General features: G+C 33.9%; 2 protein-coding genes across 12 annotated transcripts in view; one reads left to right on the top strand and one right to left on the bottom strand.

Moving 5' to 3' along the window:
• Window positions 1-5,476, bottom strand: part of LOC125680129 (axonemal dynein light chain domain-containing protein 1-like) — a 30,159-nt gene extending 24,683 nt beyond the window's left edge. For 6 of the 11 annotated variants that reach the window (XM_048919571.2, XM_056156085.1, XM_048919572.2 and 3 more), the window contains exons 1-9: window positions 5,362-5,456; window positions 3,771-3,872; window positions 3,271-3,443; window positions 2,810-2,910; window positions 2,546-2,654; window positions 1,826-1,849; window positions 1,179-1,264; window positions 842-898; window positions 69-177 (exon numbers count right to left, since the gene is read on the bottom strand). In XM_048919571.2, the coding sequence (XP_048775528.1) occupies window positions 69-177; window positions 842-898; window positions 1,179-1,264; window positions 1,826-1,849; window positions 2,546-2,654; window positions 2,810-2,910; window positions 3,271-3,443; window positions 3,771-3,867 (756 nt within the window). In that variant the 5' untranslated portion in view covers window positions 3,868-3,872; window positions 5,362-5,456. Of the gene's footprint in view, window positions 1-68; window positions 178-841; window positions 899-1,178; window positions 1,265-1,825; window positions 1,850-2,545; window positions 2,655-2,809; window positions 2,911-3,270; window positions 3,444-3,770; window positions 3,873-5,361 lie in introns of all 11 variants that reach the window. The other 5 variants (XM_056156084.1, XM_056156083.1, XM_056156088.1 and 2 more) reach the window with 3 other exon arrangements.
• Window positions 5,456-15,192, top strand: LOC125680131 (surfeit locus protein 2-like). The gene is made up of 6 exons (XM_048919576.2): window positions 5,456-5,601; window positions 10,826-10,983; window positions 11,328-11,431; window positions 12,108-12,245; window positions 13,106-13,239; window positions 15,105-15,192. Exons 1-6 carry the CDS (start codon window positions 5,497-5,499, stop codon window positions 15,135-15,137), a joined length of 672 nt encoding a protein of 223 aa, XP_048775533.1. The 5' UTR covers window positions 5,456-5,496; the 3' UTR covers window positions 15,138-15,192.
• The last annotated feature ends 3,911 nt before the right edge of the window (window positions 15,193-19,103 follow it).

Here is a 19,103-nt window from a genome sequence, read left to right as displayed (position 1 = left end):
AAGAAATTATTTTATCTTCAATGAATCCAAATCTCACACGTGCACAACACATTAGTCCATGAAGTTACCTGTGTGGGCCCCTTGATCTCAGAATCGGTGTCATATACCCCAGCCTTATCTAACATCTGGTCCATGGTCTTCTTCAGCTGAACGACCTCAAACCTACTGGACGGCTTCCTAAATAAAATTCATGTCAATACCTTTATCATCAAAGCCACAGAACTGCAAAAATTTTCTCTCTTTTTAATATATCACTTGTACAAATTGTGCATCCATGAGCAATTATTGATTATATCCATTTCAATTTCCCTCTGAAATCAAATGACGTCACTGGGGTGTAAAATTCTTCACTGAGGGTATCAATACCATAAGAATGAAGTCAGTGTGAGCTGTCGATTTCTAGCACCAGTAAGTATGAAATATATGTTTCGTTTAAGGTGTAAGACTTTTCTGTTGTAAGTTTTCTAAATCAAGTGTCTGTCTACTTATGTAACATTAATAGTTATTGTATGATATATACCCTGTGTAGATCTCTTTTATATATGGAGGCTAAGAAATATTAAACTAAAGACTTGATGACCTATGTGTACTAGGCATATGTCCTAAGTATATCGTAAACTTACATGAAAAATCTATGAAATGTGTGTAGGTATTTGATGATATGGATTTTTTTTTATATGCATTGACATACATATGTGTACATGTAGGTCTTGATGTATGTATAGGTATTTAGTGACATATATGTGCAGGTATTGATGACATGTGTGTTAGTATTGATGACATATGTACAGGTATTGATGACATATGTACAGGTATTGATGACAATATATTAGATACTTACATGGAGGGAAACAATACCAGGTGTTTTTCATGGTCCTCTACTTGGTTGCTGTATTTGCTGAAAATAAAAATGACAATAGAAATGTCACACATAAGTGTGTTATTTCTGGTCAATTGTTGAGAATTGTATGAGTATTCCTCTATCGTTGCTAGCCCAGCAATTACAATTAAATAAGTCTGTCTGTGTGTCTTTATGAAATTTGTTCATACTGATATGCCTCGACTCCAACCCTCATTAAAATGTGTAGTACATGTGGACATCTTGACAGAATAAATTGACTATATGTGTACTATATACCCTGTAAACATTGTATTGTAATATACAAATAAATACATACTCCTCATGGAACTCGATGCCCATCACGCCTTTGTTTTTAACAATGTGATATTCCTCTGGAATTAAAGTGTCCGGTAGCTCCAGTGGCTGAAAAAAGGTAAAAAAAAAATTATTATTTTTATGTACTTCTACAGAATTTCTGATTTTGATTACCGTGATAATCTGTGCTGAAAATGTTATATGTATATTATTGATATACTAGAATTACATATATAGTTATGTGAAAAACATACATACTGATATGATAATTCATCTATTACTACATATTCTAAAATTGTTAAAATCATCAAAATTTTATCATGGTGAAAAAATAAAGGAAGGACAAGATATGTTTATATATGTACACAGAAGATAATAGTGTATACACTTGTCACACATAGTACAAAATAAATATGTTAAAGCTAATGTGACAAAGCATAAACATTTACATGTACCTCATAAACACAATGGCAAGCTGAACCATTTCCCATATAATTAGCTCGATATGCAACTCAAATATTTTGTGCGAATTGAAAACAATTATCAACTGCATATAGTGATACATAGTTCCAGCCCAGTTAAATTAATTACATTTGTATGTGTAATTAATGTCTTTCCCCTTTACCCACTTAGAGTATCTGTCCATATACATGTACTCATAATAATTACTTTGTCTTCCTTGTCTTCAGACATCTGATTAAAACAGTTTTACAATTTGACATCAATAGAAAAAATACAATTGTGAGTTTGATACATTAACATAATATCTTTGGGAATTACAAGTACGTTCAAAGGGATTGGTTCATGATTTTTGAAAAACATATTTTTTTTATTTTTGATGTTAAAAATTAAAAATATGATTCATTTAATGTTGACAACCAAAATTTACACCTTCTGAATGCAAAGATAAAAGCGATATTTTAGCCTTAACTCTGTGTTATGTAAACAAATACTGTACTCAAATCTTTTTATGTTTACAAACAAACCAGTGAAATGTTAATGTTGTAATTTAAAGCATCTTAAATTTGTACAGTCACAAATTCAACTTTTAAATGACATTTTACCTAAAGTACACTTGAAATGTGATATATATAAATGGATCAATATCCATTTATTTAAAAACTTCATAAACAATAACACACCTCAATCTTTGTTTACAAAACAAATAATAAACTCTCTATCATATGAGCTTTTGTCATGATATATAACCATATTTTTTTGTGAAACCTTTTAAATATATTTTCTCTAGATTTTTATCATTTAAATTGAAAAACAAAATCGGTGAAAAATCGTGAATCAATCCTTTCAACATATATATACATGTAATAGCAATCGTACATGCATCTTACAATGTTACATTTAAAATGATGAAGTTGGACATTTTCTGACCTTTTTTTGCTTATCCAGAGCCTCCTTCCTGGCAAAACTTTTGTCCAGTTTATCTGGTCTCTCCAGCTTCTTCTCTGGGAGGGGAACATCATACAGGAAGGATATGTCACTAGAATTAATTAATTAATAGTAATAATAAATAATCAATTAACAGGAAGAATATGTCACTAAAATTAACAATTTCCAGATTATTACTGCACTCATTAACATGGCAAGTTGAATTGACACGTGTTGTAAATCAGAAGTGACTGTGATAAATTTTACCTTCCAGCTCCACAAATGCATGGTGTGTTTTCTGTGAGGTGCTTGAATCTCTCTCTTCGTTTGTGACTCCAAAGATTAGATGGCGGGGCCCTCGTTGGCACCTAAAATAAAAGTACACAAGCATTCTGTAAATATTCTATACAATGGCCTATGTAACAAATATCTTATCAATATACAATATTCTTCAAGAATTTTGATATTCAGAAAATATTTCACATTAAATAAATGACAATATCAAATCAACTTTTATTGTACATTGAACATTAAAATCAAATCATTTGAGGAAATATCATTGACTTACTACATTTCCTTGAACTACTATACAATTGAGCATACTAATTATTCAATAATTTATTTTGTTTAAGTGGCTTACCACACAACCGAGTACAATATGCAATATTGCAGCTACCATGTCTAACATCTAATGAATTATTTCTTGACTAAACCTTAGTTTGACTTACTGTAGTGACATTAAGATTCCTGGCCCTGGTGGGGGGTCCCAGCTGATCCCGGACAGGAGGAGGCTGTGTCAGGGCAAACAAGACATCTTCTGGGATGAAGTCACTTTGTAGTGAAGTGGGCAGGGGCTTTGTCTTGTCTAGCGCATTGTTGCTATTTCTCAGCTCGGGTAAAGCTACAGTACAGTATAACACATGTTATATGTATCGTATACATAATTTGTCACCTCAGATAAAGAACAGCGTCTCAATCTATTCAAGCTCTGCTGTTTGGGTTTGATTACTACATACTAGAGCTGAGAATGGTAGAGTATCAGAACAGTGGATTTTAATCAAGTCAAATAGTATATACTCTCCTCAGTACATGCAGGTCTAATTCAGCTACAATTGTTTTATCCACTACTGCCAAAAAGTGTATAAAGAGAGTGCTAATGACCATGTGTCTGATATATAGAATACATCCAGGTATATAAATCAGAATTTTTAATTGTTAAAAAAATTACCATTTTTTCCATCGGATGAGACTAGTGCTTTTCTGTCATGTTGTCTAGGAGATCCTACAGATTGACTAGGAGGATGTGGTGCTACTGCAGTACTCATTTTGTCTGAAAGGAAATGAATTCTATCACTGAGTGAAAACATAAAGGTGAACCATCATTGAATGAGTTTAATGCCACCCCCCTCCTATTTTATTTTCTATTCTATTAATAAAATCCACCTTTGACACTGTCTTATGGGGAAAAATCTGTTTAATCCACGGTGTTTTGGGTAGGTTTTTAGTCTGTGTTTTTTAAAAAAAACAATTGCCTTCAACTGCATTGTTCCGATCGAAATGCGACAACCAATAAATTAGTGAGAGAACAGCAACTTTACTGATAAATAAATAGTGATAAACCCTGGTAGTTGTTAATGTAAAGAAGGAAAAGATTGGTTTTAGTCCACTTTACTTCTGATGAAAGGAAGGAATATAATTCAAACCGTGTACACGTATACTTGTTTAAATATTGTTCAACACATTTTAAATTTCTATAAAGTTAAAATAGTTTATCATATAGAAAATTAACAAATAACAGTAAAAAAAAATAATATTCATGCTAATTGATGTCGTCTTCAAGTAATATGAGTTTAAGTGTTTGTGTTCAGAGATTCTGAATCTGGGTGCATATCATGCATATTCATTGGGGAGATTTCCTCTACATCATGATATTTTGAAATCAATCATTTGTTATTGGTACAGGCTTGAAAACCAAAATGAATTTAAACTACTTAAGGATGCTTATCTATATAGTAAATCTTTACATTTAAACAGTAAACTGTCATGGTACTCACTAGTAGAAAAAGCTTTAGAATATATTAAAATTGGATATCCGTTAAGAGATTTTAGTCAGTATAGATTTAAGAAAATTGTAAAGAAATTACTCTGTGATAAATACACTGAAACCTGGTACAATAATCGAAATAAATTAATTGATGGGAAACTGTGCACTTATTTTAAGCTTAAGGAGCACTTTGGTTTTAAGAACTATCTTAATAAAATTAAAAATTTTGATATTTGACGATCTATTTGTAAGTTACGGATATCAGCTCATAAATTAATGATTGAAGTTGGTAGATATTCTGGTATTACTAGGAATGAACGGATATGTAACAAATGCAACTCCGGTTTATTAGGTGATGAGATCCATTTTTTTGATTAAATGTGAAAAGTTTGCTGATGAAAGAAAGTCTTTTTGTGGTGCTATAGAAAAAACAGTTAAATTTTTTTACCAAACTCAATGATGAACAAAAATTCATTTACATACTATGTTCTGAAGAGCCATCCATTCTAAATATAACTGGAAAATTTATTTTGAACAATATATGACACTGTATTTGTATATAACTATGTGTTATGTAATCACTTCTTTCTCTTGTATATGTATATCTACATTATTTGTATGTATTTTCATGCTGTCCCTTGAGGGCCTTTGATTGGAAATAAATATAGTTAGTTAGTTATTCAAGTTGCAAGGTCAAGGCATGGCATTTTTCAAGTTTATGTGTATTCTAAATATTGTGCCTTCAGCCATGTTCTTTCAATTTTTGATCAAATACCTGATAGCTGCGGATATCTCCCTTCAAAACTATTAAATCAGCATCTCCTTTGCGCCTTTAATAGTAGGCGCCATTTTAATTTACACTTGTTGTCAAGGTAGAAGGAAGCGGAAACAGTAAAGTAAAATCTAAACTATGGCGGCCCCCGAAGGTACACATGTTCCCATCATCATGTCTAAAGAGTTGAAAACACTTTTAAAGCAATATTCCAACTTAGAAATGATGGATGGCAAGCAGAGGGTATGACAATTTTTCATATCATTGACATTGGAATGCACAATGAATATTTACCACAGCTATTATTTTACGTTGTACGATGGCTAATTCTCCAGAATTTCCTCAGATCGCACTCTCAGAAAGAATAAGAGAAGCTTTATTTTAAGTCGGAATATCATATATAATGGGACACAAGCTTTAAGAAGCATTTACACCGACATATTTGACGCATTACAAGACAACAAGTAATGTGGAACAACCATTGATAAAACGGGATAATGGTATCTAGTTAAAGTTAGCTGCAGAATAATCTCAGCGAGATTCGTCGAGGCTGGATATTTGGACAGACACCTCTTCCGAATCTCAGACCAGTGTCACACAAAGTGATTCAGAAAATCTTACCTGAACTTCGGCCGCTTGTTGCAGTTAAAATGGGTTAAACTGAATTTCTTGTCCGCTTCAGCTTTTTGCCCTAGATATCCTATTAACTCCCTATCACAATGAAACATGCATTTCTTGCCTTTACATGGTGTAAATCCCACAGTAAATAAAGTTGGCTATTTTTGAAGCCATTGCAAAGGGCCACCATTTCATATTTACCTTCTCAATATACTGATGAGTTCTGATATTCTATTTCATGACGGTTTATACTGCGATTGAAAATACAGAAATACAGAACTTACTGTAGTACTGATTGACAATTGCTTTGTACAAAGCATTTACACATAAAAATTAAAAGCAATAAAAAGAAAACTGTGTAATATGTAATCAATCTATTTGAAGGCGTCCTAAACTATCAGAACTCCTCAGTGTTGAGACTTAGGTAAATAATATATCTTACGGCGTGATCGTGTTTGAGGGTGAAGCAAAAAGTATTGGCATTAGACAGGACAAAAAACAACCCGAATTTAGCACAAGGACAGAGGTTTATCAAAGCATCCTAATTTTGGACATTTGAACCATCTTTATATTGCATGCGGGAACATATATGGCAAGAAATTGGAGCACTTTCCCTGGGTAGCAATTTTGTAACCAGGTTACACTAGAAAACAGTGTTACAAGGTTAAATGCAGGGTTATAGGGGTTACGAGGTTTATACTAGAAAAGAGGGTTACAAGGTTAAATGCAGGGTTACAGGGGTTACAGACCTTTCTCTCATGTTGAAACAATGGTCTGTAACCCTCGTAACCCTGTATTTAAAGATAAGTGAGTGTTGAAAAAATGGTCTGTAACCCTCGTAACCCTGTATTTAAAGATAAGTGAGTGTTGAAACAGTGGTCTGTAACCCTTGTAACCCTGTATTTAAAGATAAGTGAGTGTTGAAACCATGGTCTGTAACCCTCGTAACCCTGTATTTAAAGATAAGTGAGTGTTGAAACCATGGTCTGTAACCCTCTTAACCCTGTATTTAAAGATAAGTTGAGTGTTGAAACAGTGGTCTGTAACCCTCGTAACCCTATATTTAAAGATAAGTGAGTGTTGAAAAAATGGTCTGTAACCCTCGTAACCCCTGTAACCCTGTATTTAAAGATAAGTGAGTGTTGAAACCATGGTCTGTAACCCTCGTAACCCTGTATTTAAAGATAAGTGAGTGTTGAAACAGTGGTCTGTAACCCTCGTAACCCTGTATTTAAAGATAAGTTGAGTGTTGAAACAGTGGTCTGTAACCCTCGTAACCCTGTATTTAAAGATAAGTGAGTGTTGAAACAATGGTCTGTAACCCTCGTAACCCTGTATTTAAAGATAAGTTGAGTGTTGAAACAGTGGTCTGTAACCCTTGTAACCCTGTATTTAAAGATAAGTGAGTGTTGAAACCATGGTCTGTAACCCTCGTAACCCTTGTAACCATGCATTTAATGATAAGTGGGTGTTGAGAGAAGGTGGTTGATATTTATTAGATTTTCAGCACTATAAGACATATGTTTGATATGCTACATTGGATAAAAATATTGTCCCTATTGTAACCTGGTTACAAAATTGCCACCCAGGGAAACTGCACCAATTTCTTGCCATATCTATGCGGGAAATATAACGCAATTGATGTAAACACTGCATTGTGACATCATATTCAGCTTTGGTATTTAGGAAATTTACAAACATAGGAGACATGGCACAATCGTGTTAATTGAGGAGTGATTATATATGATTAAGAAAATAAGATTTATATTCTTTTATGGATTTTTGAATGACGTGAACTAGGGTAGACGAGATACAAAAAGGAGAAATACATTCTTTATTAATCTGAAGGATGAATTCTACCTGAATTATACATACAGTACAATATAGTAATTGATGATGTTTGAGAGTAAAGTTATTAATAAAAAGATTCTAAATAGAAATGAATTTGAAAAGAAAATCTAGATATCATCTAAAATAAATATGATAAGTACTACTTTTAAAAAATTTAAATCAATATGCAGTCAGCCAGGTTCAATTGCTGGTGACCAGATAGCTCAGTTGGTAGAGCACCTGACTAGAGATTCAGGGGTCCCAGATTTTAATACCGGTGTGGTTCGTTGCATTTTCTCCTTTTCTGCTACATTTGGTGCCATAGACCACCCCTGGCTCTGCAGGGGAAAGTCCTGCCAGGGGCAAAAAGAATTTGGGTGGATGTTTTCAAGTGTGAAGACATTTAAGGAGGGAAGAATGTAGTGGTCAGCCAGGTTCGATCACCAGTGGCTAGATAGTTCAATTGGTAGAGCACCTGATTAGAGATTCAGGGGGTCCGGGTTCGAATCCTGGTCCGTTGCACTTTCTCCCTTCCTTTTATGTCAGTAAGCTCTCAGAAATTCATATCTTAGAATAAGTTTACTAGTGTAACAGGAAAATAGAAATTGCAATGGACCAGACTGGGATGCAAACCAGAGGCCTCTGAATCTCTAGTCAGGTGCTATGCTAACTGAGCTTTCTGGTCACTGATGATCAACCCTCATCTAATTGCCACACTAGTATCACAATAAATCTAATTGATAGTGTTAAATCTAGGATCTAGAGAGGGCACACATATCATATGTTCAAAGGGGCACTTTTCGTCGCAGCAAGACAATTTTGGGGCACTTTCATTTTATCATACTATGATAGTAATAAAATAATCATTTAGCCTCTTTAAAAGTTAACACCTGCTGCCTTGATTTTAAACTTTTCAATCAACCTTGTGAAATAAAGAACAATTGTTTGTACATGTATAAACGAATATTTAAAAAAATTTTTTATAGATTAAAAAGGGCATGGCGCGGCACCATGCTAGTTTGCTTTAGATTTAACACTAAATTGATGATGATCACATTAAACATTTTAAAAAAGACTCTCAAAAGCAAATTTTACACATCTCAATAGAAAATAGAGCAAAAATATAGCCATAAAATAACGTAAAAAGATGCACATATGGATAAGTTATGATAGAATTCAAATATGTCAATGAATGATTATATCGGGTATAATAATATTTGTTATGCCTCCCTTCAAAGAAGAGGCGCATATTGATTTGCACCTGTCGGTCGGTAGACCACTTGTTGTCTGCTCAATATCTTGAGAACCATTCACTTGATGATTATGATATTTCACATGTGGGTTGGTTATATAAGATTAGAAGAGGATCCATATTGTTTTTCAGGTCAAAAGGTCAAGGGTCAATCTACTCTGCACATAGGAATATAATGTCCGCTCAATATCTTGAGAACTGTTTGCTTGACAGACATCAAACTTGGCACACTGGTACATCGTAAGGAGTAGATGAGCCCTATTGATTTTGAGGTCATATGGTGAAAGGTCAAGGGTCAAACTGGGCATAGGAATATACTGACCATACAATGTCTAGAGAACCCTTTGCTTGACAGGCATCAAACTTAGTACACTGGTATATCTTCAGTAGAAGATGACTTCTATTGATTTTGATGTCACATGGTCAAAGGTCAAGGGTCAAACTAGACATAGGAATATACTGTCTACTCAATATCTTGAGAACTCTTTGCTTGACAGACATCAAACTTGGTACACTGATACATCTTCAGGAGAAGATGACCCCTATTATTGATTTTAAGGTCACATGTTTAAAGGTCAAGGGTCAAATTGGACATTGGAATATACTGTCCGCTCAATATTGTGAGAACCCTTTTCTTGACAGACATCAAACTTGGTACACTGGTACATCTTTAGGAGAAAATGACTCCTATTGATTTTTAGGGCACATGGTCAAATGTTAAGGGTCAAACTGGACATGGAATATACTCTGTTCAATATCTTGAGAACTATTTGCTTGACAGACATCAAACTTGGCACACTGGTACATCCTAAGGAGTAGATGAGCCCTATTGATTTTGAGGTCATATGGTGAAAGGTCAAGGGTCAAACTGGGCATAGGAATATACTGACCATTCAATGTCTAGAGAACCCTTTGCTTGACAGGCATCAAACTTAGTACACTGGTATATCTTCAGTAGAAGATGACTCCTATTGATTTTGATGTCACATGGTCAAAGGTCAAGGGTCAACCTGGACATTGGAATATGCTGTCTGCTCAATATCTTGAGAACCCTTTGCTTGACAGACATCAAACTTAGTACACTGGTGTATATTCAGGAGAAGATGACTCTTATTGATTTTTAGGTCACATGGTCAATCCACTCTTGACATAGGAAGATATTGTCTGCTCAATATTTTGAATTGATGATACTACTATCAATTAAATGATGTGTGTGTATAACCCTTTTCAATTTTGCACCATGGGAGGCATATGTGTTTTACAAACATCTCTTGTTACAATTATATAAAATTTCATATAATTCAGAAACATACAACAATTTGTAGTGTCTCAGGTTAGCAAAATATTTTTGTTGCATTGTATGTGAAAAGTAAACGATACATGTATCAACAATCTGGCTATACACACGGTGAAATGTTAGTTGTAGCCATTGCATGTAACATGTCAAGTTATTATTTCATAATTTATATCTCTGATATTTTGTTGGAAAGCATTTTAGTGATACATCATTTGATTTCAAACACAAAGATTCTCATGTGATCTGTCATTCTTATGTGACTTGCTATTCTCATGTGACTTGCTATTCTCATGTGACCTGTTATTCTCATGTGATCTGCTATTCTATTGTGACCTGCCATTCTCATGTGACCAGCTTTTCTCATATGACCTGTCATTCTCATGTGATCTGTTATTCTCATGTCAGCTGCTATTCTCATGTGACCTGCTATTCTCATGATCTGCTACAAAGGTGTGTTTTTATATATTCAGATTAAGTGTTCATTATCAGGCCACGAGATGCCCTGTCAGGTAGAAGCCGTGCAGAGCTACATCAATGGCAAAAAATTCCAGAAACTTTATTCCAAGGACAAATACAGTTATGAAAAATACAAGGAACACATAGTACCCAGCAGCAAGAAAGGCAGGGGGTATGTGTACTTAACCTTATCAACTTCAATACTTTCTCTTTTCATTGAACTAGATAAATTGAATAATTAAGATTTCTTTTCCTTATCTCATTCCTACAAAGAACACATTTACAATGAATTCACACTTACAGCAAATTGATTTTCATTTCCTGTAGTGTTTTAAAAAACATATATGAATTTATTGGATATAATGAATTATGTTTAATAACAAATCAAAATGGTCTGTCGCTAGCTCTGTGAGCTATAAGCATGTTTTACTGTATATGTATATTTACATGGGTTTTCTATAGTGAGTGTCGTGCAGTTTTTTCCACACCTAATTTGTGTGTCTTTTGATTATATAGGCATCAGCTGTTTTGTTTACTCACTCTAAGACATTTAAACAACATCCCTGAACACATAAAGAAGCACACAGAAGGACACAAGTTCACCAGAGCCTACGCCAAATGTAGGTACATGTATATGGATGTTGTCATCAGAAGCTTTTGTCAAATGAATATCGCCAAAACCTGTATATTCAGTGTTATCAAATGTAATTCTACAGAAAATACTGTTAATCGCATTTTATTAGCGAGATCATTGTCTTCGCGTAATTTCTCAAGACAAGTTGCCAGTGGCGAAAATTTTGTTCTCATGAATAAACTCTGACATATATGAAATAATGAATAATGATTCACAAAAATTGTGTTTCGTGAATAAATACATCATTGTATAGGGTCTCACGAAATATACGTAATCTACAGTAGTTTTAACATTGATTTAGCAATAATTTAAAAATTTAAAAAGAAAGGTGTTGAATAGTTTACATAATCGTCATAATTCGTATAATAAAGTAGTTAATATTCAGATTTTAAAGGAGGAGTTGGGATTCTGTGTAGTGATTGATTTTTGTGGGGTTAAAACTTTAGTTGTTTTATTGGTATGAACATCCTCTTGAATTTAATGAAATCCACAAATAAAGCAAACTGAAGTACAGTGAAGGACCTTGAAATCGAGTTTCCATGAACATGTTTATTTTTCTCAAGCTTTGAATATTTGAACCCCCACGAAAATCAATGACTCTAACAGTATCTCTACATGTAACTACCCCCCAAAACTGTTACCAGTAATACTGATAATTATAGGGAAGAAATGCCAGGAGACAGGTGAAAAGTTTCAGCCAATCGTAGGGAAGAGGAAGAATTATGACAAGGAATTAGATGAGGAGTCGGATGAAGATAAAACAGGAAGTGATGTAGACAGCCTCAGTGACCTATATCCAGGTAGGTGAATAGATGTTTTGAAAATTTACCCCTTGCATGATTTTTTTTTTTTTTTTTTTTGCTCACCTGATGTGAAAGCTCACATTCATGAATTTTCTGATCACCTGTTGTTCATCATCTGCCTGTCTGTAAACTTTCATACTTTTGACTTCTTCTCCAGAACCACTAGGCCAATTTCAACCAAACTTGGCACACATCCTTGGTTGAAGGGCTTTCAAGTTTGTCCAAAGGAAAGACCATGCCCCCTTCAAAGGGGAGATAATCACAAAAATGCAAAAATAGGGTGGGGTCATTTAAAAATCTTCTTCTCAAGAACCACTGGGCCAGAAAAGCAGAAATTTATGTGAAAGATTCTTGACATAGTGGAGATTCAAGTGTGTTAAAATCATGACCCCCTGGGGTTAGATGGGGCCACAATATGGGATCAAATTTTTACATGCAAATATGTAGGGAAAATTTTTAAAAGTCTTCTTCTCAGAACCACTGGGCCAGGGAAGTACAAATTTACATGACAGCTTCCTGACATAGTGCAGATTCAAGATTGATAAAATGGTAATTTTGTCATTTTGAGATTTGTTTATATTACTATTAAAAGGATTTTTCTAATATATATAATTTTGAAATTTATTGTTTCAATTTGGCACGTTTTCATTTAATAAGTATCATTTATATGAATAGAAATTTTGGCACTTTCATTTTTGGGTAATTTTCCTCATCCACTCAAGAATGAATGTTTTCAATGCACCAAAATTACCTGTGATATGGTATAGTGGAATAGCATTATGTGAGCTTCTCCTAGACAATGTACATTATACTATTACATACCGAAGTATTAGTTATTTGATTTTATAAAATTATAGTAGATCTTAAGGAGGTAGAAGAGGCAGCTGACAGTGCGTCGGATAGTGTGTCGGATTATGATATGGATGAGGTGGAGGAAGAAAAAGAATCCGACTCGGTGAAGAGTGACAGTCGAAAGAGGAAGAAAGTGGAGGTAATGAACTAACTTTTAAAACAATAAAATGTCTTTGTTGTTTCAGCGGGGGATGAAAGTAGCTAGCATTGCAGAAAAAAAATGATAACCTGTCTAAGCGGGTAATGTAAATTTTTTCTGCAAAGATTGCTACCTTCATCACCCGATGAAACAACAAAGAAAGAAATTTTATTGTTTATATTTACATTTTTATGTATTGTTTTAAAATGTAAAGTAGATTTAAGTTCTAGAATATCATATGGTTGACCCATCCGTTACATTAAACAAAACAGCCATTGCACCCTTTGACCGTGATGATGCTTCATATTTCATAATGATTACACAGACTGTTGGTACTAAAAAAACGGATCAAACTAGTTTGCAACAAACAAATATGCATTGTATGATGAAAGCAATGTCAATTTCAAGAGAAAAGATTCTGTGATTGTAAATATAAGATTATGACCAGTATGTACAGGTTCAGTCAGAAGCCTGAATTTGACTTGGTGAAGGGCCTTAGAAGCAGGGTTACAAAAGTATGTATAGTGTCAATAAGAAATCTGAATTAGACTCTGTGAAGGGTCAGGGTAACAAAAGAGTCACTCAGCAGTTTGAAGGCTTCGAATGAAACATCAGAAACTATTCTGTGGATTTTCCCGAAATGCACTTCAAAAGAAAGTACGATCCTTAACTGATTGCACATATTACATGAAGTGGTTATTGTCTGAACACATATTACATGAAGTGGTTATTGTGTGAACACATATTACAGGAAGTGGTTATTGTGTGAACACATATTACAGGAAGTGGTGATTGTCTGAACACATATTACAGGAAGTGGTGATTGTGTAAACACATATTACAGGAAGTGGTGATTGTCTGAGCACATATTACAGGAAGTGGTGATTGTCTGAACACATATTACAGGAAGTGGTGATTGTGTGAACACATATTACAGGAAGTGGTGATTGTGTGAACACATATCCCGTTTGTTCATTATCACCGCCTCCATCTTGGTCCTTAAACTACCCTGAAAATGCACTAAAATTCAACATTTAAGGTAGCTTCATCCTTATGTGACTTATCAATATTAATGGTTAAAAGTGGAAAAACTTTATTAATTTCCACTCAATATAGTTTAATTTAATTAACAACCAAAGAAAATGTATATGTTGCAACCTTTTTAAAGATGTCAGACATACAAAAACAAAAGTCTACATCAACATCAGAAAATCACACATTTTCGTTAACAGAATAATGAAAATAGATAAAAACTTGTTGAAATGACAAAATTTAAATATCAACAGTTTTTGTTGTTGTAAAAAACTGCTAATTCATAAATATGTATAGACTAATTGTGGATATTAGGGAAACCAATGTATGATAGACATCCAGTAGAGGAAATTCCAGCATAGGAGTTATTGCCCTTGACAACATTTTTTAAAATCATAAATAATTGATTATCTATGAAAAATATTAACTTTTTCAGTATTAATAGTTTACCAGATTTTTTATTATATCCAGTGAATTAAATTCCTCAGAAAGATATATTTCTATCATGCGCAAAGTTTAATTTATTACGATTTTTGCAAAAACCTATGACATCACATGAGGATCGATCAACCTTAAGGACTTGTGTGACGTTTTTTGATAGTATATAATTTTTTGTGACATTTCATGTATGATTCATTTGCATTCTATCTAGATACCAAATATCTTTGGGGGTATATTGTCATAAAAGTTAAATAACTTTTTTCGGAAATCATACAAGAACTCTTCATATCGAGGAGATGAAAACAATGTCAGAAACATCACGTATGTCCTTTTTTGCTTAATGAGGGATCAAATTTTTTTGTTGATATGTCATTTAGAAATTTATTTTACAGGGAAAGAAAAAAACAAAGAAGAAAAAGACCTGAATATGCTGAGAGTTAATTGTGTATGTTATTTTATTAAATGTGCTTCTTTGTTTAATTGAGCTTATTTATTATACCCCCGCCCCCCCGCAACAAGTTGTGGGGGGGGGGGGGGGGGGGGTAGGGGTATACTGGAATTGGGTTGTCCGTCTGTAGACGCAATGGTTTCCGGGCTCTAAAGCATTATCCTTTCCACCTACCGTCACCATATCATATATATGGACTACCCATGGGATGAAGATGTTCCCTATCGATTTTGGGGTCCAAAGGTCAAGCGCACTGGACATCGAAGTAGCAATATGGTTTCCGGGCTCTAAAGCGTTATCCTTTCCACCTACAGTCACCATATCATACATGTACATATGGACTACCCATGGGATGAAAATGTTCCCTATCGATTTTGGGGTCAAAAGGTCAAAGGTCACGTGCACTGGACATCAAAGTAGCAATATGGTTTCCATTTAAATTCTTTAACGGCTTTTTTCATCGCATGGAGATGCTGTGTTCCTAGATACCTTTTGGATCATAATACTGAAGTTTTACCTATTACCAACACCCTTTGGGAGATTGGGGAGGGGGGGTATTCTTAGTGAGCATTGCTCACAGTACCTCTTGTTTCACATGCATTGTTTATACTCTTGTACATGTATCAAGAAATTCTATGTATCTTAAGTCAAAATATACAATACATGTTGTATACCGAGATGACGCATCAATATTCCTGATTTATGAAAACGTCGAGAAGTCTCAATATATATATTTCTATTTTCTTGTATCTGTACATGTAATACTGTAAACAATGTACAAATGAAATTTTCAAATATACATCTAGTACTTGCACAAAAATTAACAAACAGATGTATTCATAATAGAGGTAAAAAATAAAAAAGATATACGAAGACGTTTAGTAAAGCTTTTTTATTTTTTACCTATACTTTTACCCACAGGGGCTAAGCCCGTTTTGGGCCCGAACTTTGTGATACCATAAATATATTTATGGTATCACAGAGTTCGTGCCCAAAACGGGCTTAGCCCCTGTGCTTTTACCGATCATTGCAAAAAGTAATTATATATATATATATATATATATATATATATAGTAATATTATATATATATATATATATATATATATATACACATATATTTTCAACGTGATTATAAGCTAAGTACAATCCAAGGGAGAAATCCGAAATATATGAAAAAAAAAATTTAAAAAAAATTGCTATACCGAATGAATAGACCATTTTGAGTTCACCGTGCGCTCACCGTTCACCAAATTGTGTTCACCGTTCGTTCTGCGTGCGTTCACCGTTCAAGTGGGAAAATAGAATGTTTCAGGGACTGTGTGGCTCGTACCTTGGCCATTTAAGATGTAGAAATAGGTAGTGAATTCATGAACCCCTCGGCATTTAGAAATGAGAGTGGCGTGTATTTGGGATGATTAAAAACTTGGGTCCTGTATCTTGGCAGGCGTTGGCTATTGACACATCACCAGATGCAGGTAAAGTACCTCATCACAAATTTACACCAATGCACGACACTCTAGTTCATAGTAATGAGGAGTCTTTTTAAAAGAACCAACGCATGCCCAGTGGCGGATTTAAAGGGGGGGGGGGGAGCCGGCGCGCCCACCCCCCCCCCCCCCCCCTAAACTGTTCAAATTTAAGGTAAATCTAAATCGGTATAGTTGGCTACTAGTAACCAGCTACTAGTAACTGGCTACTTAAAAAGAGAAAAGTTGGTTACTAGTAGCCAGCTACTTGAACCAGGAAAAGTTAGCTACTAGTAGCCAGTTACTAGTAGCCAGCTACTAAAGGTAAGAAAAGTTAACTACTCGTAGCCAGCTACTACAAAATATAAAAGTTATAATTACTGATAGCTCGCTACCAGATAAAGGTTAATGAGTTTGAAAATCATTATCTATCAGATTTATTTCTAAAGAGGACGAGGCGTCGTATGAAGTTTCATGCTCAATTATCCCCAATTAGAATTACATAATGTTGCAATGCAAAATACGAATACACTTTTTCAACTGAGTGTTTACTTTAAAAGTGATACGGATTGAATTCAGACCTTCAATCATTTGATACCATCCATTTTGAGATATCTGCTACTTTTACAATTTGATTCGAGTTACCCTGAAATTCCAACATAAGTGTGAATACCGTAAGAAACTTTATGTTTGACTTTATGTTTGTATTAGATATCTGACGAATTTACGACTATACATATGGCAAGAAGTGATACATGGTGTTTTGGTACGCCACGAATTTTCAGATATCGCTCTTTAGGAAATCAGTTACTTATACATTTTGATTATCGGTAAAATGAAATTTCAAGATCCGTGTGAATACCATAAGGGAGTCCATGTTTATATTATATATTTAACTAACTTACAACGATACGTATGGCGAGTAGTGATATTGGGGGTATCGTGATATGTCATCAATTTTCAGATATCACGCTTAAGGAAGTCAGCTACGTATACCTTTTGATGGCAGGTAAACTGAAATTTCAAGTTTTTCGCAAATATCTTAAGGAACTCTGAGTTCGTATTAGATATCTGACTAATATACAATTATCAAAGTGAAGAAGAGTGATATTAGGTATCTTGGCATGCCATAAATTTCCAGATATCACGCCTAAGGAAGTCAGCTACTTATACCTTATGACATGCAATAAATTTCAAGTTTTTCAAAAAATCTTAAAGAACTCTGTATTTGTATTAGATATCTGACTAATTTACAACTATCTACATGAAGAAGTATCATATTAGGTGTCTTGATATGCCAACAATTTTCGGATATCATACTTAACGAAATCAGCTACTTATACCTTTTGATTCCAGGTAACCTGAAATTTCAAGTTTTTCATAAATATCTTAAAGAACTCCTTGTTTGTATTAGATATCTGACTAATTTACAACTATCCATGTGAAGTGGAATGGTATTAGGTATCTTGATATGCCATCAATTTTCAGATATCACGCTTAAGGAAGTCAGCTACTTATACCTTTTGATTGCAAGTAACATGAAATTTCAAGTTTTCTACCACTATTTTAAGGAACTCTGAGTTTGTATTAGATATCTAACTAATTTACAATTATCAAAGTGAAGAAGAGTGATATTAGGTATCTTGACATGCAATAAATTTCCAGATATCACGCTTAAGGAAGTCAGCTACTTATACCTTTTGATTCCAGGCAACCTGAAATTTCAAGTTTTTCATAAATATCTTAAATAACTCTATGTTTGTATTAGATATCTGACTAGTTTACAACTATCCATGTGAAGTGGAGTGGTACTAGGTATCTTGATATGCCATCAATTTTCAAATATCAATCTTAAGAAAGTCTGCTACTTATACCTTTTGATTCCAGGTAACCTGAAATTTCAAGTTTTCATAAATATCTTAAAGAACTCCTTGTTTGTATTAGATATCTGACTAATTTTCAACTATCCATGTGAAGTGGGATGGTATTAGGTATCTTGATATGTCATCAATTTTCAGATATCACCCTTAAGGAAGTCAGCTACTTATACCTTTTGATTCCATGCAACCTGAAATTTCAAGTTTTTCATAAATATCTTAAAGAACTCTGTGTTTGTATTAGATATCTGACTAGTTTACAACTATCCATGTGAAGTGGAGTGGTACAAAGTATCTTGATATGCCATCAATTTTCAGATATCACCTTTAAGGAAGTCAGCTACTTATACATTTTGATTCCAGGTAACCTGAAATTTCAAGTTTTTCATAAATATCTTAAAGAACTCTTTGTTTATATTAGATATCTGACTAATTTTCAACTAACTATGTGAAGTGGGATGGTATTAGGTATCTTGATATGCCATCAATTTTCAGATATCACCTTTAAGGAAGTCAGCTACTTATACATTTTGATTCCAGGTAACATGAAATTTCAAGTTTTTCATAAATATCTTAAAGAACTCTTTGTTTATATTAGA

This window comes from Ostrea edulis, chromosome 2, assembly GCF_947568905.1.
Source record: "Ostrea edulis chromosome 2, xbOstEdul1.1, whole genome shotgun sequence".
NCBI lineage: Eukaryota > Metazoa > Mollusca > Bivalvia > Ostreida > Ostreidae > Ostrea > Ostrea edulis.
This window is presented reverse-complemented; position numbering and strand designations above follow the sequence as displayed.

What these genes read in the sequence shown, in the direction of transcription:
- LOC125680131 (XM_048919576.2), top strand. Translation starts at nt 5,497, where the DNA reads ATGGCGGCCCCCGAAGGTACACATGTTCCCATCATCATGTCTAAAGAG. An exon ending in AGCAGCAAGAAAGGCAGGGG is followed by an intron (nt 10,984 to 11,327) that starts GTATGTGTACTT and finishes TTGATTATATAG; the next exon opens with GCATCAGCTGTTTTGTTTAC. An exon ending in CCTCAGTGACCTATATCCAG is followed by an intron (nt 12,246 to 13,105) that starts GTAGGTGAATAG and finishes ATAAAATTATAG; the next exon opens with TAGATCTTAAGGAGGTAGAA.